This window comes from Mus caroli, unplaced genomic scaffold (assembly GCF_978045245.1).
Source record: "Mus caroli unplaced genomic scaffold, Mus_caroli_1 scaffold_3, whole genome shotgun sequence".
Classification (NCBI taxonomy): domain Eukaryota; kingdom Metazoa; phylum Chordata; class Mammalia; order Rodentia; family Muridae; genus Mus; species Mus caroli.
Genome location: NW_028227258.1, coordinates 86946621 through 86966091, shown reverse-complemented (window position 1 = coordinate 86966091; position 19471 = coordinate 86946621). Strand labels below are relative to the sequence as shown.

Below are 19471 nucleotides of genomic sequence, written 5' to 3'. Positions count from 1 at the left end.
AATATGAGAGTCACAAAACAAAACAAAACAAAACAAAACAAAACAAAACAAAACAAAACAGAACAGAACAGAACAGAACAGAACAGAACAGAACAGAACAGAACAGAACAGAACAGAACAAAACAAAACAAAACAAAACAAAACAAAAAGATGTGACTCTAATAAGGTAACATATAGGCAGAAGAGTATATGCCAGGAGTATAAGACAGATGGGATGGGTGGGGCTAAGAGTAGTCAGAGTATATTAACTACAAACATATATTCAATTGCCAAAATAATCATGAATTTAAAAAATTTAAGAAAAGTCATTATAATTTAAAAAGAGAAAACTGTTACAAAGGCTTTTGTTTGCAAAGGTACCTCTAACAGAAGAACAGAGAACCAAGCAGGGCTCCAAGAAGACCATGCAGAGCCTACTAGTATCATCCATGTAAGAGTATCATGGCTCATCAAGTCATTCCCAAGATAGAAAAGAAGGGAGGGTTTGAATGAAATGGGAAGACATTGGAAAAGTTGATATCTCAGAAGGAACAGAAAGAGAGTCTGGATCACAGTGCTCTTAAGGCTTGTCCTCTGAAATTATAATTCTGATTAAATGATTCCTTAAATGACATAAAACATTATTAATGTAGGATTAAACTTCAAAGCTAAATGAGTTGTATCTTTGAAATAATGTGGCAATACTTCATCATCCCAGGTATATGACTGTTCCTACTTGATTTTGTTTGATGACCTGGATTCTCCAGCAAATGTGCTCAAGTTTGACTGTTTCATCAGCTAATTGCCTGAAGGTGGGCATGAACTGCAAGCATATTAATTAACCTGTGTAGGCATTACTTTACCCATCTGTGATGCAGAGATAATTGTAACAGCTATGCCAAACCTTGTTAAAAGACTTAAAGAATCTAATATTTGTTAATTTACAACTATAACATATGGTTTCACTGCAAATAAGCTATAAAAGTTAGCCATGTTGCTTTTCTAAGCTGTATTTGTCTGGCCTATTATGTGGCTAATTCAACTTTCAGATTCAAATCAATGTAAGAAAAATAATACACAGCTTTCTGGTACCACAATAATGAATGAGGTTGATTATAATTTTAGAAACTAGATTTCAATGTACATTGAAATTCAAAATTGTGTCATAGCTATAATTTATTATCTTACATAATTATTATTTGTTTTATTCTTTTGTGAGTTCATTTATATATAAAGTGCTTCGATCATAGTCACTCTCTTACCCTGGCACTTCTCTTAGCCTCTTTCTACTCCTAACAAACTTCTTCTTCAAGCAAGTCTCTAACCCATCATGTCTTGCACATCTCTTGTATTTCTGACCCTGTGTGTGTGTGTATGAGAGAGATGGAGAGAGAGAGAGAGAGAGAGAGAGAGAGAGAGAGAGAGAGAGAGAGAGAGAGATGCATGCATTTCTCTGTGTGAGATGCACTATATTTAGTTACAGTGACCTGCATAAGTATGGAGGGAGTTTATTTGATTGAGCAATGATGGCAACTTCCCAGTCCCCAGATCACTGACGAGCATGATGCACTCTACATCAGCAACTATTAACCAAATTTCCCCAACCCTGATGGGGTTTCATGATTGATTATTGAGAGGTTATTATACAGGTTTTGGGCAGACAAACACATCTGTTTTAAATTACTTCATAAAAAGCCATATAATGTGCATAAGACAATGTTATATAAAGTCTAAGGAATTTAGATTCTATATTCTATAAAGAAACACAACTTTTTCTGAGCATGACTAAAATGTGTGATGGTGACATTTAAAGAAAAGGCTAAAGCTTGTGCAAGACCTTATGATTTTTTCCTATTCAAATTAAACAGCTACTCCATGTTCTGCTCTTCAGTACTAAAAGGTGACTATTCCCCAGTAGATACACACATGAAAGTTCAATTTGAAAATCCATGTTGGAAGACTTGCCCCACTCTCCTGTCACCTACGTGAACATTTGTTCTGGCATCAGTTCTGTTGACCTCCCACCGCAATGAGCCTTCCTCCCCTTCCCCCTAGTTGAGCTCAGGCACACTAGTCGTCAGTTTTCACAGTCATTCTCTGCTCCTTCAGCAATGTTACATGAAATCTGATCCAAGTGAGACAACAGCAGAGGGTCAGTCTGACTCCATTATATGGCGATCTGCCTTCCGCTGCTGTTGGCAAGAAAGCGGTGCATTGAAACCAACCATGTCACAAACACACAGCTGCTTTAATTCAAATCTGATCTTTCAGGGCAACGTGGGAGCTTTCGAATATCAATGCACACGAGAAGATTTCATGTTTAGTAAAAGAAGACTATGGTTAGTGTCGATTGGCAGATTAGGAAAGTATTTTCAGCATGGGGCATTAGGGACTTTATTTTCAGCTAGTTATAAATCCCAAGAATAAATCCTGGCGACACAGTGATGTGCATCATTGTGATTACAGAAAATGTCTTTAATTATGCAGTTCAAGCCCAGTTGTATTTTATCAGAGGAGTAAGCGGTAGTCAATGTTGACTTGCCCTCCTCCTGCAGAACAGAAGTGGCCCCACCTAATACCCACATTCCATTGCAAATGGGCCTCCTGTGCAGAGCAGACCTGCTCTGACAAGAACAAAATCCATTTTATGTACCTGAGATAATAAGTGTCTAGGAATATATGAGATCTTTCTGTGCCTCTCATCTGAGGCTGTCACAGCTAATCAGACAATTTCAAGAAATTGGAAGCTATATCCACATCACCTAATTGTCTTCTTGCAATTCCACAAATAGCAGGCAAAGTGAATCATCTTTTATATGCATCCCAAGTAGGGGTCTGAGCAACAGCAGGAATCAAAAGTGATGGCAGCAGATGCCATCGACTACCAGGGGATGGAGATATTTTATTTAAATTGCTGCTTATAAATGTATTCCTTTATTCAGTTCTACTTATGACCCACAACAAGAAGCAGGTTACTTCCTTCATTCTCATTTTGCATCGGATCACTAAGAGTTATATCTCAGTAAGTATGGAGATGAGGAGATGGCTGACATACTGAGAACTGGCACACAAGCTATATTAGATTAATTTAAGACAATCACTCTCCATCTATAATTTTTTTATCCAATGTTGCCTCTTCCCACATTAATTTGTAATTTGCTCTTTTGCATTAATTCCTTGAATTTATTGATCACCTATAATGTGCAAGGCTAAGTATCTAAGACTTCCTTAAGATAATAAAATGCACTCATTACCTTGTGTGAGAAAAAACGGGGACGGGGAGTAAATGAAGAAAATTGATAAAGGAAGATAGGAAAAAGGATTCAAATGATGCTGGGGAGTTGTAAGAATCAGAGAGCAATGTAGATCAGATGAAAGCAGAGAGTACTTGAGACAGGTTCGAAATTGAAGTAAGACCTTACTGACATGAATCATGAGTTGTGCAGACAATTGGCAGGCAAGAATTTCAGGCAACAGAAATAGCGAAGCAAAAACCCTTCAAAGGAGATACACAAAGCCTATGCAATGAGTTTGGGGAAGGAGCCACTGGTAGAAGCTGCCCATGGACAGGATACAGAAATTCAGAACACTCCAAAGAGATCCTTATCATCACTACAACAAAAGCATTTACTATAAGGTATATTCTGGAACACTTAGAATTATTAAATAATATATATTATATAGTCATTTAGAAGAGCATAATGCTAATGCACACATATAACACATGCATACTTGTGTGTGTGTGTTCATTTGTATAACAATAAGTCATAGATCCTACCTCTCCTGTAGTTTTTTTATTCAGAAACATGTCCACACCCATACATTTCCCTATTTGGTTTGGGAATCCCAGAAGGGTCACTTCCATGCATAAAGCCAGAATTTGAAGGAAAAGTGAGTTGCATATGGACTTGGTAGAGTGATGGCTGAAGAGGCGGGCAGCCATTTCAATACACTCAATACTAGCCTAGAGCCTGCTTCTGAGGGCATGAAAGAGGAGTCCTGGAGTCCTTGAGCCTGGTGGTATAGGCCATTCCCGCTGGGCACAGTCTATGGCCCTTTCTTTTGCTTCTTGGGTATGTGTGGCAGGGAGCTGACAGGATGGCAGGCTCTGGGCTGGACTCAGGCTCCTACTTATTTTTCAGGTTGTGGGCAGCAGCATAGCAGCCCCAAGGGATTGCAGTTACCTATTTGATTGATGCTTAAAATTGCCAGGTGTTCCTGCCTCTCAGGCAGGGAGGATCATGTGGGTCTCCTCTGGAGGAGCCCCAGAGGGGAATCCTGTGAAGAACTCCTTTGTACCTCCTTGGTGGAGCTGATGGGAAATTACTAGTGAGAAAACTTAGGCAAACATTTCATTTCAAAAACAGGCAAACCCATTGCCTGCCCCAAAGAAGGGCTTTTCTGTTTCAACTATTAAGACCTGAGGCAGTCCACCTTGCTCCTCCCAGACGCTCCCAGAAACCCCACCTCTGGATTTATAAACAAGCTTTGAGAAACTTATATGTATACACTGTAATAATAGCAACATTTATGTTATAAAAATGAAAAAATAACCCTGAAAGATGCTCATTCAATTCGTAATATCACTTGCTTCCAACGGAAAATTCTGAGTAGTTATACATGGGGATGGGGGGTGAGAGGTCACTGTGTGTGTGTGTGTGTGTGTGTGTGTGTGTGTGTGTGTGTGTGTGTAATGTATATGTATACTTTTGTCCTTTGATAAGCATGTTACTCTTTCAAAACTATCTTAAGCAATAAAATAAGTATATGTACAGGTGAGCATGCAACTGTGTGTGTGCACATGGATGTGCCTATTTATGTGCATGTCTGTGTATGTGTCTCTGTCTCTCTCTGTGTATGTGTCTCTATGTGTGTGTATCCCTCCCCCTCCCCCTACCTCTCCCCCCCCCCCACCCCGCCCCCCGTGTGTGTCCTGCTACAACCTGTAAAGCTGCAGTGGGTGGTAAGCCTTTATCATGTAATTAGAGCATCCAGCCTTGGACTGCTTTATAATCAGTTACAGTTTTGGGCTGACCAATGACAAAGACCTAGGTTAATAAAATACACGCCACCTGGAGCCTAAAAAAGGAGAATAGTGTGATTAGTTTTCTTCCCTGTATTTTTAAAAGGAAATCTTACTGATTTGGTCCTGAACACAAATACTAAAACGGTGGTATGTCTTGTAAGATAGAGATAGCATTCCCTCAATTCTAGCTTAACTCTTGCCCTGAATTTTACAAGTACCAAGAGAAGTAACATTTAAGCTGTTGAAATTCAAACAATTCAATCATTCCCCACACCCTCCAAAATAAAAGGTATGTAAAAGAGAAGGCAGGGCCTGTGGCTCAATATTTAATGAATTAATTCAGTTGAGATTGAATTTTTATGACAGTGAGAAACTCGATCCTCAAAAGCAGTGCCACTCTGGATAAAGTCAAAAGTCCCATTCTGCAAATTTGGAGAGCTTATGTCTTATGCTAGCTTATAGTGACACCATCAATGTTGCTGTGAACATTGAAGAAAGCCAGAGTGCCACTATCAGAGGGATTACTTGAAATGACCATAGATGTGACTAATATGTGGCTCCCAGAGAGTAGGCAATGGTAAAATTCAAGAGGCAGGCTCTGTATCTAACTATCAAATATGGACGTCCTTTAACCTAGAAATCCATTTCCAAGAATTTCCTCTAAGCAATATATTTACATACAAAAACATCATAAAGACAAAATAACCATAAAAGAAAATGGATTAGTAAAATAAGATAATAAGAGATACTACAATGCCTTTTAAAAATATCATGAGGTAGGTGCTGGGGAATTGATTTATCAGGTAAAATGTCAGATGTCAAAGTACAAGGACCATGGTTAGCACCCATGTAAATGATGTGTGAGTATAGTGACCTATCTTTAGTCCCAGAGCTCTGGGGGAGGAGAAAGGACTTCCACATCAGGCTGGTTATTACAACCAGTCAAATTGATGTATTATAGGTTCATTGAAGGTCCTGCCCCAGTATATATATGGAAGAAGACACCAGATGTCAACCTCTGGCCTTGAAATATACACACACACATACACATACACATACACATTCACACACACAGAGAGAGAGAGAGAGACAGAGACAGAGACAGAGAGACAGAGTGAGAGAGAGACAGAGAGAGAGAGAATATATCATAGTTCTAAAGAATATTACAATATATTATCGAATTTTAAATGTAGGTCACATTGCCATATATGTGTGAGATGGTCTCTTACACCAAGTAGGTTTTTTTTTTTACTATTTTTTCATTAGATATTTTCTTTATTTACATTTCAAATGTTATCCCCTCTCCTAGTATCCCATCCAAAAAAACCCTATCCCCTCCCTCCTTTCCCTGATCACCATCCTACTCATTTGCACTTCCTGGCTCTGGCATTCCCCTATACTGGGGCATAGAACCTTCACAGGACCAAGGGCCTCTCCTCCCACTGATGACCAACTAGTCCATCTTCTGCTACATATGCAGCTGAAGCCATAAGTCCCACCATGTGTATTCTTTGGTTGGTGGTTTAGTCCCAGGGAGCTCTGGGGGAACTGGTTTGTTCATATTGTTATTCCTTCTATGGGGTTGCAAACCCTTTCAGCTCCTTGGGTACTTTCTCTTGTTCCTTCTTTGGGAACCCTGTGCTCAGTCCAATGTATAGCTGTGAGTATCCACTTCCTTATTTGTCAGGCACTGGCAGATATTCTCAGGAGACAGCTGTATCAGGCTCCTGTCAGCAAGCTCTTGTTGGCATCCATAATAGTGTCTGGGTTTGGTGGTTGTATATAGAATGGATCCCCAGGTGGGGCAGTCTCTGGATGGTCATTCCTTCAGTGTCTGTTTCATTCACACTTTATCTCTGCAACTTCTTCCATGGGTATTTTGTTTCCCCTTCTAAGAAGGATCTAAGTATCCACACTTTGGTCTCCCTTCTTCTTGAGTTTCATGTGTTTTGTGAATTAAAACTTGTTGATGGCAGCCTAGAAGCAGCTGCTCAGCTAGCTCTTGAACCTAAATCTTCAGCTCACTGCCTTCACTTCACATTTCACCATGTCCATAAGGGTGACTCAGAAATCCTACAAGAGGTACACCTCTGGCCCCTGGGCCTTCAGCAGTTGGTCATACACGAGTGTACCCGGTGCCCACATCAGCTCTTCCAGCTTTGTCCAGGTGGGCAGTGGCAGCACTTTCTGAGGAAGCCTGGGTACCAGCATGAGTCTGGGCAGCTTCGGTGGGGCCTCACAGTGGTCACGGTGAACCAGAACTCCTGAGCCTCATGAAGCTGGAGATGGACCTCAACATTCCAGGCTGTGCTCACTCAGGAGATAGAGCAACTTAAATCCCATAACAAGTGTGCCTCCTTCACTAACAAGGTACCACAGACATCTTGTTGCTGTTGTTATAGCAACAGAAGACAGCAAGGAGCAACATGGACAGCATGCTTAAGAGCTATACCAGCTACCTTTGCAAGCAGCTGGAAGCCCTGGGCCGGGAGAAGCTAAAACTGGAGGCGGAGCTCAGCAATATGCAGGGCCTGGTGGAGGACTTGAAGAGTATGAGGATGAGATAAACAAGCCATCAGAGATGGAGAATGAATTTGTCCTCATCAAGAAGGAAGTGGACGAAGCATACAGGAACAAGGTGAAAGTGGAATGCTGCCTGGAAGGGCTGATTGATGCAGATCCATGAAGAAGAGATCTGTGAGCTTCAGTCTCAGATCTCAGACAAGTCTATGGTATTGTCCATGGACAACATCTGTTCCCTGGGCATAGACATCATCTCTGAAGTTTGTGCCCAGTATGAGGATACCATCAACCGCATCCAGGATGAGGCTGAAAGCATGTACCAGATCAACTAGGAGGAAAGGCAGACCCTGGCTGAGAAGCATGGGGATAACTTGTGCTGCACAAAGACAGAGAGAGCCCCAACATCAATTGCCTGCAGACAGAGATTGAAAGCCTCAAAGGCCAGAGGGCAACTGTGGAGGCTGTCATTGCTGATGCCGAGCAACGTGGGGAAGAGTTAAGGATGCTAATGCCTAGTTGGCTGAGCTGGAGACTGCCCTGCAGCAGGCCAAGCAGTACATGGTCAGACAGCTGCTACAGAACCAGGAGCTGATGAACATCAACATCGAGATCGTCACTTACCGCAAGCCACTGGAAGGCAAGCAGAGCAGGCTGGAATCTGGGATGCAAAACTCAGAAGGACTGAGTGCTTCACTAGCCCTGGCTTCAGCTATAGAATGAGATTCTTCCAGCCCTGTTTCAGATCTGTCAGGGACTCCAGCACTTTTAGCCGCACTAAGGCCATGGTTGTGAAGAAGATTGAAACCTCCAATGGGAAGCTGGTTTCTCAGTCTTTGATAGCCTGTTCAAGTGAATGGCCGCTGAAGTCGTTGCTAACCTGAGCTTCTGTAGCTGCTCAGCCACTCATGGGGGAGAGAGCTATATGGCAGAGTGCAAGAAACAAAAGGTCTGCAAGAGGATCAGCCCTAACCATCTGGCCAACCTGGGAAGGAATTTCCTATCTGGGCTATCCCAATGGCCCCTGCTTTCCAACCAAACCCAATTCAACTGTATTTTCCAAAATAAAGCCTCATCTGGCTCTATCAAAACAAACAAACAAAAACCCAAAGCATCTTGTTGAAAAGCCTCTGCAGCAGCTCCTTCTTAGTCAAGCTTCACTGCACTATTTGAGTTTCTTATAATTAGCAGGTAGTGTTTTCAGATAAGGTTTTATACAGGTTATTTACTTTAATAAAGTAGTAAACATATTTATCTCAAAATTCAACCTGAGCTTCTGCAGCTGCTCTAAAGATCTAAGTTGAATAAAATATATTAATGGTAAAAGATAATTGATGTCATGTATTGTAAAAATCACATGAACTTGCATTAGAATCATGAAGTGGAAACCTTGCCCATTCTACCTCATATGACATTTAAAATACATATTTTTAAATTTCCTATTATAGTGGGTTCTTAAGAAAACCCTCCTTTAAGAAATCTGTGCAAACACTATGAACACTGCCTGCAGCCCACTGAGTCACTTCAGTTACTTTAACTCTCAAAATGACTTTCCAGGGGTCTTCCTCGGCAGGTCACATAAGGTCTCTGGCTGGCTGTGAGGACATGCAGTGCTTTTAATAGACTCTGTGTAGCTTAACACATTCTCTTAGAGAGGAGTTGGGGGGGGGGGGAAGAAAAAGAAAAGTCGACACAGACATAAATAAATTTGCAGAAATATTCCAAGCTGCTTTTACGGGAAGCCAAGGTGAGGCTTCCACTCTGAAGCCCAGCTGGAATGAAATAACATTGAAATGTGGGCAGAATGCAAAAACTACAATAGAAGAGAAGATTATCGTCAAATCCTGACAAAACAAAAGCCTTAAAGATGGCACAAAAGGAGACAGAGAGTAGAACCCATTGGCTATATCCCAGATTTATAAACGTCTATCCCGACACACGTTTAAAACAAAAGATAAAGGACTTCTTAGAAGTTAGTAAGAAAATAAGATTCCTCAAAGCAGAATGTTTCCAGTAAATAGCACTACAGTCAGGGAATTGCTTTGAAGAGATCAGCGGCCAGCCTTATAAAGGCAACCCTTGGAGAGGGCTGCGTTATGATTCCTTGATCCTCTTAGACACACATTTTGGAAATTGACATCAAGTACTCTGTCCATCAGTCTATCCCTGTGGTTCTCAAAACTTCTGGTCTTGAGATTTCTCTACAGTTTTATAAATCATTGTTCAATCAAAATAGCTTTCATCTATACCCAATAAAACCTATATATTTGCTACATTGCATAACTAAAGTATTAACTGTTAAAACAAAATACAAGAACATACATTCCCTTAACGTCCAGATCAATTATGTCTCCATACATCATGTAGCCTTTAGAAGATCTATTGTAAACCTGTGAAAAACTGACAAGAAAAATATCTTGACATCTCAGATTTCCCAAAGATTTGAGTCCCTGAGGATTAAGATCAGAGAGTGAGAGCTACTTTTGAACTGAATTTGTGCTTTATTTACTTGTGACCAAATGGAGTTATAGGTGAACAGCAGTCCTATGCAGGCTTCAAGCTTTGAGGCTGGTATAGCGAATCTAGATTTCCACAAGAACTCCCAGACTTAATCTGTCACAGTGAATTCACAGTGCACACTGAGCTTCACCGATGCTCCTGATGCATCTACTGGCTGGAAACTCTTCTTCTTAGAGATTCCCAGGCTAGCTTGCAGGGAACTTTGGAAATGTCCCTCAACTCGTTTTCATTCTTTTCTTTATTATTTTTCCATTTTGTGATAAGTATCTACCTAAGTCAATCTGAGAGTATGATTCAAGTCTGTGCTGGAGAACAGTCTTCCTGAACTACTGGGACTTGGCAGATAAGGGTGACAACTTACTAAACTTTGCTCCATTTCTTACACCTGATACATATCCAAAAATAGACACATTTGCTTGCTCAGCTACTCTAAAATAGTAACTTGTTACTGACTGATAGGACTGTACAGTAACTGATTTCTCTGCACTTCTGTAGGATGCACTCCTATGATGTAATCTTAAAGAGTTTTTCTTTAGCTTAGTGGCTAAGAAAAGATCCTGAAACAATACACAGTTCTGTGTGCTTAGGATATGCATTTATGTTTTCAGTTACTGCTGATGTTAAACATAGCAACAAACAGAGATGCACTTGACTGTACCGAGGTGCTGCTTGCAGCTTCTTACAAGCGCATGTCCCTTTGTCTCGGTAGCCTACTTGTGTAACTTTGGCAATATTTTCAACTCCCAAGTGGAGGAGGATTCCAGTACTTTTCTGTGTCCTGCAAGCTGAATTCCTCACCAAATACAGCTCATCTTAAAGCTAATCAGCACAGGATCTTAAAGATCTACACACAAACCTAGCATTTTCACTTTGCAGGTCTCAATTAACAGAATGTTCTCTGGGAAACAAATGCAGCCAGCTCTCAGCGGCCATGGGGAGCCAAATTAACCAGTTGCCTTCATGAAGTTCAGTAAAACATTTGCGGGGGAATGTTTCTGTGCAGATGGAAATCACACTCAATTGTTTGATCAAGGACTTTTATCTCCTAGAATAACCAGAAAACAGAATGTTTGAAGTGGTGACATGACACAATTCTCATTACTAACAAAGTGCTTTCCACCCCTTGCACAAAATCTGAACTACTCATTCCTGAGCCGGTGGAGAAGCATCCCCAGCCTTGAAAAGCAAGAATGGGTTGCAGTTATTGTTTAATCGGCCACAAGCTGGAGGTTTGCATTCTGCATCGCTCCCACTATGCTGGGTCTGAGCTGGCGATGACAGCCAGCTAAATGTCAATGGTGCCTGCTTCTTCCATCAGACTCATTGCTGACCTCTCAACCAGCTTGCCTAGCCAGGATCTGTGTGGCATCAGGCTCCAGAAGAGGCAAGCTTCATTGAGATTCAGGTAGCGATCCCATAAGCAAAGGCTGCAATGTCATTAAAGTGGTGGAGAGACAAACAACACCCGTGCTGCATACCAAGTGGAATCCCATTTAACTGAATCATTTTCTTATGAATACATTCCACGCCGCCACTTTGAGCCACTGGTGTAAAATATGCTGGGGGAAAAACCTTAGGTCTTTACTACTTACATTTCTTGCATACTTCAGAACTTTCCATGGGGATACGAAAGGGTGGTGATCATAAAAAGGGGATTTTATAACCAGGTTCACCTGCATATTAGCTCAAAACCTAAACTAGAGGCTAAAGAAGGTAGGTATGATTACATTGTGTGCTGTGTTGGCTTTAACATAAATGTGTGATTCCTTATAATGCTATCCGTGCTGCTGTTGTGACAGGCAGAAAATGGAATTCCTCTTCGAAACCACCTGGACACACATACTGCATGTGGCGCTTCAGTCAGCTCCTGCCTGTGTGCTTTTACTAGTTTCACCACTGTACTTTTTAATTGTCCTTTTAAAATTAAAATATAATTATATCATTTCTCCTTTCTATCCCTTCCTCTAAACCCTCCCATAAAACCTCTCCTGGCTCTTTCAAATTCATGACCTTTTTAAATAAGTGTTGTTATATGCATATATATTTACATATACTTATATGTTCATATATTTGAATATATGTGTATGGCACTATGTATTTACATAGATGTATATATATACCTATATTCCTAAACAAAACCTGCTCAGTCTGTATAATGAAACTAGTATATGTAGTTTGGGAGCTGACCAAATGTATGCTCTTCTCTGAGGAAGATTATTTCTCTCACTTTCAGAATTTCTTAGTTCTTTGTGTAGGGCCTTGTAGTCTTTCCTCATCCATTTTAGTCTGGCTGTTCTTGTTATTCTTGTTCAGTTCATGATGGAAGAATCTACATCCATCACTTTACTAAACCAACATGATCCCTAACTACAATCTAAATATTAGTCCTTGTTGTATCCATTGATCAGTGTAATCCTTACTCTAGATCAAGGAGACTTCTCTTTGCAACAGGGCACTATTACCTTTGGATTTGTTTGTGGTTAAGTTGGAGAAAGGAAACCCTGACCTTGGGGAATTGCCAGGACAGTAGCAGAGAAGAATGTGTATTTACCTGTTTCAGGAGGGAATTGTAAAGAACACAACTGACTGCTTTTAAATGGCTCTTCACCCTTTTGCTGGCTTCATTTTTTATGGCCAATAAAGCAAGCTGATTATTGAAGGAAATAAAAAGTCGTCCATGGGTTTCATCAAATTGGAAAAGACACCTGAAGTCCTGGCTTTTGGGGAAAGAACAAGTTATCCTTTGAATGGACAGTTGATGTTGAATATCCCAGAGTCTCAAAACCTAGATAAAACGTGATAACAAGGGAAAATGAAATAAAAATGTTAACAATAACAGTTTCAGGCTGTATCTTTCCATTTCTCTCTTGACCCTGGTTGTTGCCTCTACAGCAAGTGACTTCTGACAAGACACTGCTATTTCGTGCTTCAAATTAACTCTCAAACAAACAAGTTTTTATAGTGAAAGTATGAGTGGTCTCCCAGTCTCTGGGATTAGAGTATAGGCTTAGGATAGGCTTGGAGTAGGCCAAACAATGCTTCCCTAGAAGTGCTCATCTGTGAATTCCTGAACCTTTGAATATGTCATTTTATAAGTCAAAAGTTATGTTTCAAGTATGATTCAATTAAGAATTTTAAGATTGGAAAGTAACTAATAGCCTTGGCAATAGCCTAGGTTGATTGACAGTTCCCACAGGATCCCTTTTGCCAGCAATTCAAAGAATTATAACCCAGTGCTAAAACTGGAAGCTTTGTTTGTTGACAATAGATGTTTGTCTGGGCCTCTATCTTCCCCATCATTTGGTGACTCTATTTACATCCCATTCATGTATATGTCTTAGGAAGTTTCTACCACGTTTGGTTTCCTTTACAAGTTCTCAAATGACTCTTGGTTTGCTTATATCTCACCATAATTCCTTCATAATGTACATTTCTCTTCTTCTCTCTATTTAATCCTCCTGTTCCATCCTCCCCATCCATCCAAACTATTTTACTTCCCCTTACTAGGGTGACTCAATCATAGTTCCTTCTCTATATGGAACCTCTGTGGTTATATGAATTGTAGCTTGCTTATTGAAGACTTAACATCTAACTTCTACATTCACATACAATCAAATACATACCACGTCTGTCTCTTTAGGTTTAGGTTACCTCATTCAGAATAATCTTATTTTTCTGGTTACATGCCTTTATCTATAAATTTCATGATTTCAGTTCCTTAACTCCTAAGGAATATTCTATAATGTAAATATACTGCATTTTCTTTATCCATTCATTCATAATGTACATCTAATTTGTTCTCAATTTTTGGTTATTACAAATAGTATAGCAAAAGGGTCTATTGCTGAAGACAACACCTAAAATTATTCATTGCACACTAAGAAACTGAACTGGTGTTTACCTAGAGTCTTCACCTATATTGACTAGTGTTCAAAGTAATGGGAGATAATATGCATGCTACCAAAGGAAACAGGTCAACTCCAACCCAGCTACAAATACTTTGATCTACAATTGTGAATTACATGATGATGTGCTCATGCAGTGGTGGTACAAATCTTGTGGGAGTGGTATCCAATATATGCTTAGATTTAACGCCCACTCCATGAAATAGAACTTATCCCTCAAACTGTTTGGGTAACTAAGATTCTGAGATTAGATAGGCTTGAGACCTAGAGGAAAAACAAAATCCTGCTGCTCCACTAAAGGAATGTAGCAACAAAAGGACATTTTGCTATACTCATAGATCATTGTCTTCCTCAGCAATTAACAGAGAAGTTTCCTCCTACAGTAGATGGGATAATAAATAATGCATGCATAAATATAAGTAAATACAGAGACCAAAAGTATAAGATGTAAAGGTCTGAGAGACCTTGGAACATTTACTCTGAAATGGGATGACTCCATCAATTCCCTCCTCTCATAGTTCTGATAATAATGTAGAATAGGAGGTGAAAAATTGTAAGAGCCAAAGGGGATGGAGAACACCTAAGAAACAAGGCCTTCTGAACACAGTAGGACTGGTACACATAGGAACACATAGACTGTGGAAGCATTCACAGGGCCTGCACTGGTCTGGACCTGATGAATTCCAGTTGCTGAGAGTAGAAGTACACACAAGTCCCCCTTCCTAACCCAGAAACAGTGTCTAATTGATAACCACTCACAAATGAAAAAGAAGAGTTCTCCAATGTGATCTAGTTGGGTATAAAGCACTCTTAAGGCCAGGGCTGATGCACAGTATTAGATAATCCAACAATAAATGAACTCAATAGTATTTTTGGAGGGATTTTTTGTATTTGTTTGAGTTTTGTTTCTGTCTTTTGTGTGTGTGTTTCTTTGTTTGTTTGGCTCATAATGCCTTGTCTAAGATTTTGTTTGTATTTTGGGGTATTTTTGTTCTGTTGATGTTTTGGGATTTTTTAAATTTTGTTTTTGTTCTGTTTTGTTTGTTGTTTTGTCCAAGGTTATCTTTTGCTTATATGTTTTTATTTCTGATTTTGTGCTTTTATGGGATTTTTGTATTTGACAATATGTTAGTCTCTGTATCCTTAAGTGTTTCTTGTGGTTTTTTGGAGGGGGGTGGTTTTTGTTCATTTGTTTGTTTTACTATATTAAGGTTGGTTTGTTTGCATTCTAACTCATTTTAATATTTTTCTTCACTGTTTAGATATCTATTTGTTTTCTAATGAAAAAAGCAAGAAAGGTGTAGGTTTGGGTGGTTGGGGCAGAGGGGAGGAACTGGGAGATAGGTATCATCATCAGAATATAGTGTATGGAAAAATTATCTTCAATTTTTAATAGATGACAAACAACAACAACAAAATATTTTAAGAATTGTGACCCAGCTCTATAGAGAGCTGGGTCAATGGTTAAAAACATTGTTGCTCTTCCAGAGGACCCAACTGAATTCATTACTGGCCATTTACAACTACCTGTAACTTTAGTTCTGGGGACTCCTATGCCCTATCCTGACCTCTTCATGCAGAGGTTACCAGGAATGCATATAACATTTATAAATTCAGACAAGGAAACATCCGTACATATAAATAAAATAAAATATCTTTTTAAATCTTTGAGAACTTTAAATTGAAATACTGAAGTGAATTGTTTGGAAGAGACTAGAATAAATGTGGCTCTTTAAATATTGAAGAAGTCAGAGAAAAACATGAGAACTGTAATGTGAAGCCCTTTTCTAATGATGCTGGCTATGATAATGAAGAATTGCAAATTGAAAGCAGAGAAAAAGGCCAGTAAGGAGAGAATGTATTTTCTCCAGAGCCTCAGAAGGAACATAACCTTGCCAACATCTAGATTTTATCCCTGTGATAGCCATGCAGAATATTGCAGAATTCTAATGCATAGGACCCATCCACCCAGTCCGGTCCACTTAGGCAACAGGCTGCAGAGGTAAATTGTATGTGGTTTCCATGATCTTCATTGTCTGGCTCTAGGCTCATGCCTAGGTCCCAAAGACTCTTGTGGAACCTCAAGAGTGTCTTGCTCCCTGTGAAGGCCTGTGCAGGGGCCCCAAGAACTGACTACAAGCTTGGAAGGTTGCCCTACCAATCCCTTGTCAGTGAAGTCTACCAGAGGTACACAGCCAGGCAAGTGAGATCCCCTGACATCTATTGTCTTCCTGAGAAGACCTACTGTCATCAGGATCTTCTGGAAAAATCCAGGAAAAAAACAGATGCCCAAAGGATATCATCAGAACACAATCACAAAGAACCTGGGCAATATGACACAACCAGAGCAGAGCTATTCTGCCACAGTGAGTCCTGGATATTTGAATGAAACTGAAGCACAAGAAGATGATCTTAAATCCTATTTTATAAAGATAATATAGGCCTTTAAAGAGTAAAGTAATAAATCCCTTAAAGAAATAGACAAAAAATACATTTAAACTGGTAGAGGCATTAAAAGAGGAAAAAAATTCAACAAATTGAAAAAAAATAACCACATGATCATCTCATTAGATGCCAAAAAACCTTTGACAAATCCAGTACCCCTTCATGTTAAAATTCTTGTGAGATCAGGTATACAAGACATATGCCTAAATATTAGGCAATATATGGTAAGCCAATACCCAACATCAAATTAAATGGAGAGTAACTTAAAGTAATTCCACTAAAATTAGGAACAAGATAATGCTGTCTACTCTCTCCCTATCTCTTCAATATAGTATCTGAAGATCTAGCTAGAGCAATAGGACTACTAAAGGAGATCAAAGAGATACAAATTGAAAATGAAAAAGTGAAAGTATCACTACTCACATATGATATGACATGATAGTATATATAAATGACCTGAAAAATTCCACCAGAGAATCCCTATAGCTGATAAACATCCTCAGCAAAGTGTCTAGATACAAAATTTACTCAAAGAAATTAGTAGCCTTCATTTATACAAACAATAAATAGGTTAAGAAACAACTTAGAAAGTCAATACCTCCACAACAGCCACATATAATATGAACTATTTTGGTATAACTCTAACAAAGAAAGTGAAAGACCTGTAAGACAAGAAGTTCAAGTCTCTGACAAAAGAAATTGAGGAGGATATCAAAAGATGGAAAGATATCTTATGCCCATTGATCAGTAGGATTAACATAGTGAAAATGGTCATCTTATTAAAATCAATCTGTGGATTCCATACAATTCTCATTAAAATTCCAACACAACTACTTACAGACCTTGAAAGAACAATTCTCACCTTCATATGGAAAAACAAAAGTCTCGCATTAGCTAAAACAGTCCTGAACAATAAGAACAAACAAACAAAAACTGCTAGAGTTATCACCATCCATGGCTTCAATCTGTATTACACAGCAGTAGTAGGAAAACTCGCATGGTGTTGGTATAGAAACAGACAAGTTCATCAATGAAATGAAATCAAAGGCCCAGAAATGAATCCACACACCTATCGACACTTGATTTCTGACAGAGAAGTCAAAACCATGCAATAGAAAAAAAAAGAGCATCATCAACAAATGGTGCTCTTCTCACTGGATGTCTGCATGTAGAAGAATGCAAAGAGATCCATATTCATCACCCTATACAAAACTCAAGTCCAAGTGTATCAATGACCTCAACATAAAACCAGAAATATGAACTTTAATAGCAAAATCTGGAATTACCCTTTAACTCATTGGTACAGGAGACAACTTCCTGAACAGAATATCAATGACTCAAGCACTAAGACAAACAATTGATCAATGGAATAAAATTGAAGACCCAGAAATAAACCCACACATCTGTAGAAAGTTGATACTTGACAAAGAAGCCAAAACCATACAATGGAAAAGAGAGAGCATCTTTTAACAAGAATTCAAATAGATCCATATTTGTTACCCTGTACAAAACTCTAGCCCAAGTGGATCAAGGGCCTCAATATAAAACTAGATATACAAAATCTAATAGAAGAGAAAGTGGGAAACAACTTAGGTCTTCTAAAATAAACTACCTATTTTTAAATGCATTGTCTCGGGCAATTAAATCAGAATCTTTGAAGATGGGCTCAGAAAGTATTTTTTTTTTATATAAATGCTAGGCCTTACTTTTGTTTCTACCTGAACTGTAGTCTGAAGCTTTATGGTCCAATCAATGCAAATTTCTATGTGCAAGTAATCTTTGCTTCATAACTAATCTGTACATCTTGATTTGTCTATGCTAGAACCTGTTACTCACACAAAAGAACTCATTCTCATCACATCCTTTGCAAATATTATGCTCAAAGGCACAATTATTATTTGGGGATAATAAATTTCCCCCTCCTTTTGTGTTCAAGTTAACTTCTAAACTAGGACTATGCTACCGTTCAAAATAAATATGTTAGGTAATGGAGAGATAAGTCAGTTACAAAAGGACCTGCCACATGCTGGTTAGACTGAGACTTGACCCAGACTAGAGTTACCTAGAAAGAGAAAACTCCAGTTGAAAAAAATGTATCCATTATACTGATCTGTAGGCAAGTCTATGGAGAATATTTTGATTGAGTGATGGATGGATAGATGGATGGATGGATGGATGGATGGATGGATGGATGGATGGATGGATGGATGGGTGGATGGATTGTTGATTGTAGGTAAGGGGTTCAGCCTACTGTGGGTGGTGCCACATTTGGGCAGGTGGTCTTGAGTTTCATAAAAAAGACAAACCAGTAGGTAGCACTCTCCTCGGCAGTCTTTGCTTCTGTTCCTGCCTCTGTATTCCTGCTTGAATTCCTTCCCTGAGTTCCTTCAAGTAGAGTAGAAATGTAAGCCAAGTAAACTCCCTCCTACCCAAAACATCATATTGTTTATCTCAGAAATAGAAAGCTAGAACATAGCACATGAATAGCAACTTGCATTTGAGTTCCTAACACCCATGCAATAGCATAGGCATAGAAGGTATGACTGCATACCTAATACTAGAGAACTGAAGACAGGAGTATTCCAGAGACTAGCTGGCCAACCAGACTAGGCAATTGGTATCCTTCCAGTTCAGTAGAGACATTATCAAAATAAATCAGGTGGACAGTTAAGGAATACATCTGACATCAACCTTCAGTTTCTATATAAACATACACATACATGCACACACAACTACATACACATTTACCCATGTACCTGAGCACTTACATACAACATACACAGAATATATTTGTTATTTTATTTTATTTGAGATAGAGTCTCATGAGTCCATGCTTTCCTTAAACTGAATATGTACCTGCAGATGATCTGAAATCTCTGATCCTTCGTGCTTCTATACCACAAGTGCTATAATTAGAGATGTATATCACCTCAGTGAGAAATATATGAATATATTTACTAGTAATTTTATTGTTTATCATTATGTTTTTCATTTTAAGCATGATAAATAAATTCCTAAAATTTCTATTGAACAATTGGCTCAGAAAATTAAGTAAATTTTATAAATTCTTATCTAC

General features: G+C 39.1%; 1 protein-coding gene and 1 pseudogene across 3 annotated transcripts in view; one reads left to right on the top strand and one right to left on the bottom strand.

The window, feature by feature from the left end:
• Positions 1-19471, bottom strand: part of Wdr49 (WD repeat domain 49) — a 172235-nt gene that overhangs the window by 84457 nt on the left and 68307 nt on the right. For 2 of the 3 annotated variants that reach the window (XR_015046620.1, XM_029475360.2), the window contains exon 7: positions 12597-12830. The exons of the other annotated variant lie outside the window; for it this stretch is intronic. Coding sequence is in view for 1 of the 2 variants with exons in the window: in XM_029475360.2 (XP_029331220.1) it covers positions 12597-12830 (234 nt within the window). In the remaining variant the exon portion in view is untranslated. The remainder of the gene's footprint in view (positions 1-12596; positions 12831-19471) is intronic. 3 annotated transcript variants of the gene reach the window in all.
• On the top strand, positions 7053-8409 carry LOC110290974 (keratin, type II cytoskeletal 8 pseudogene; annotated as a pseudogene).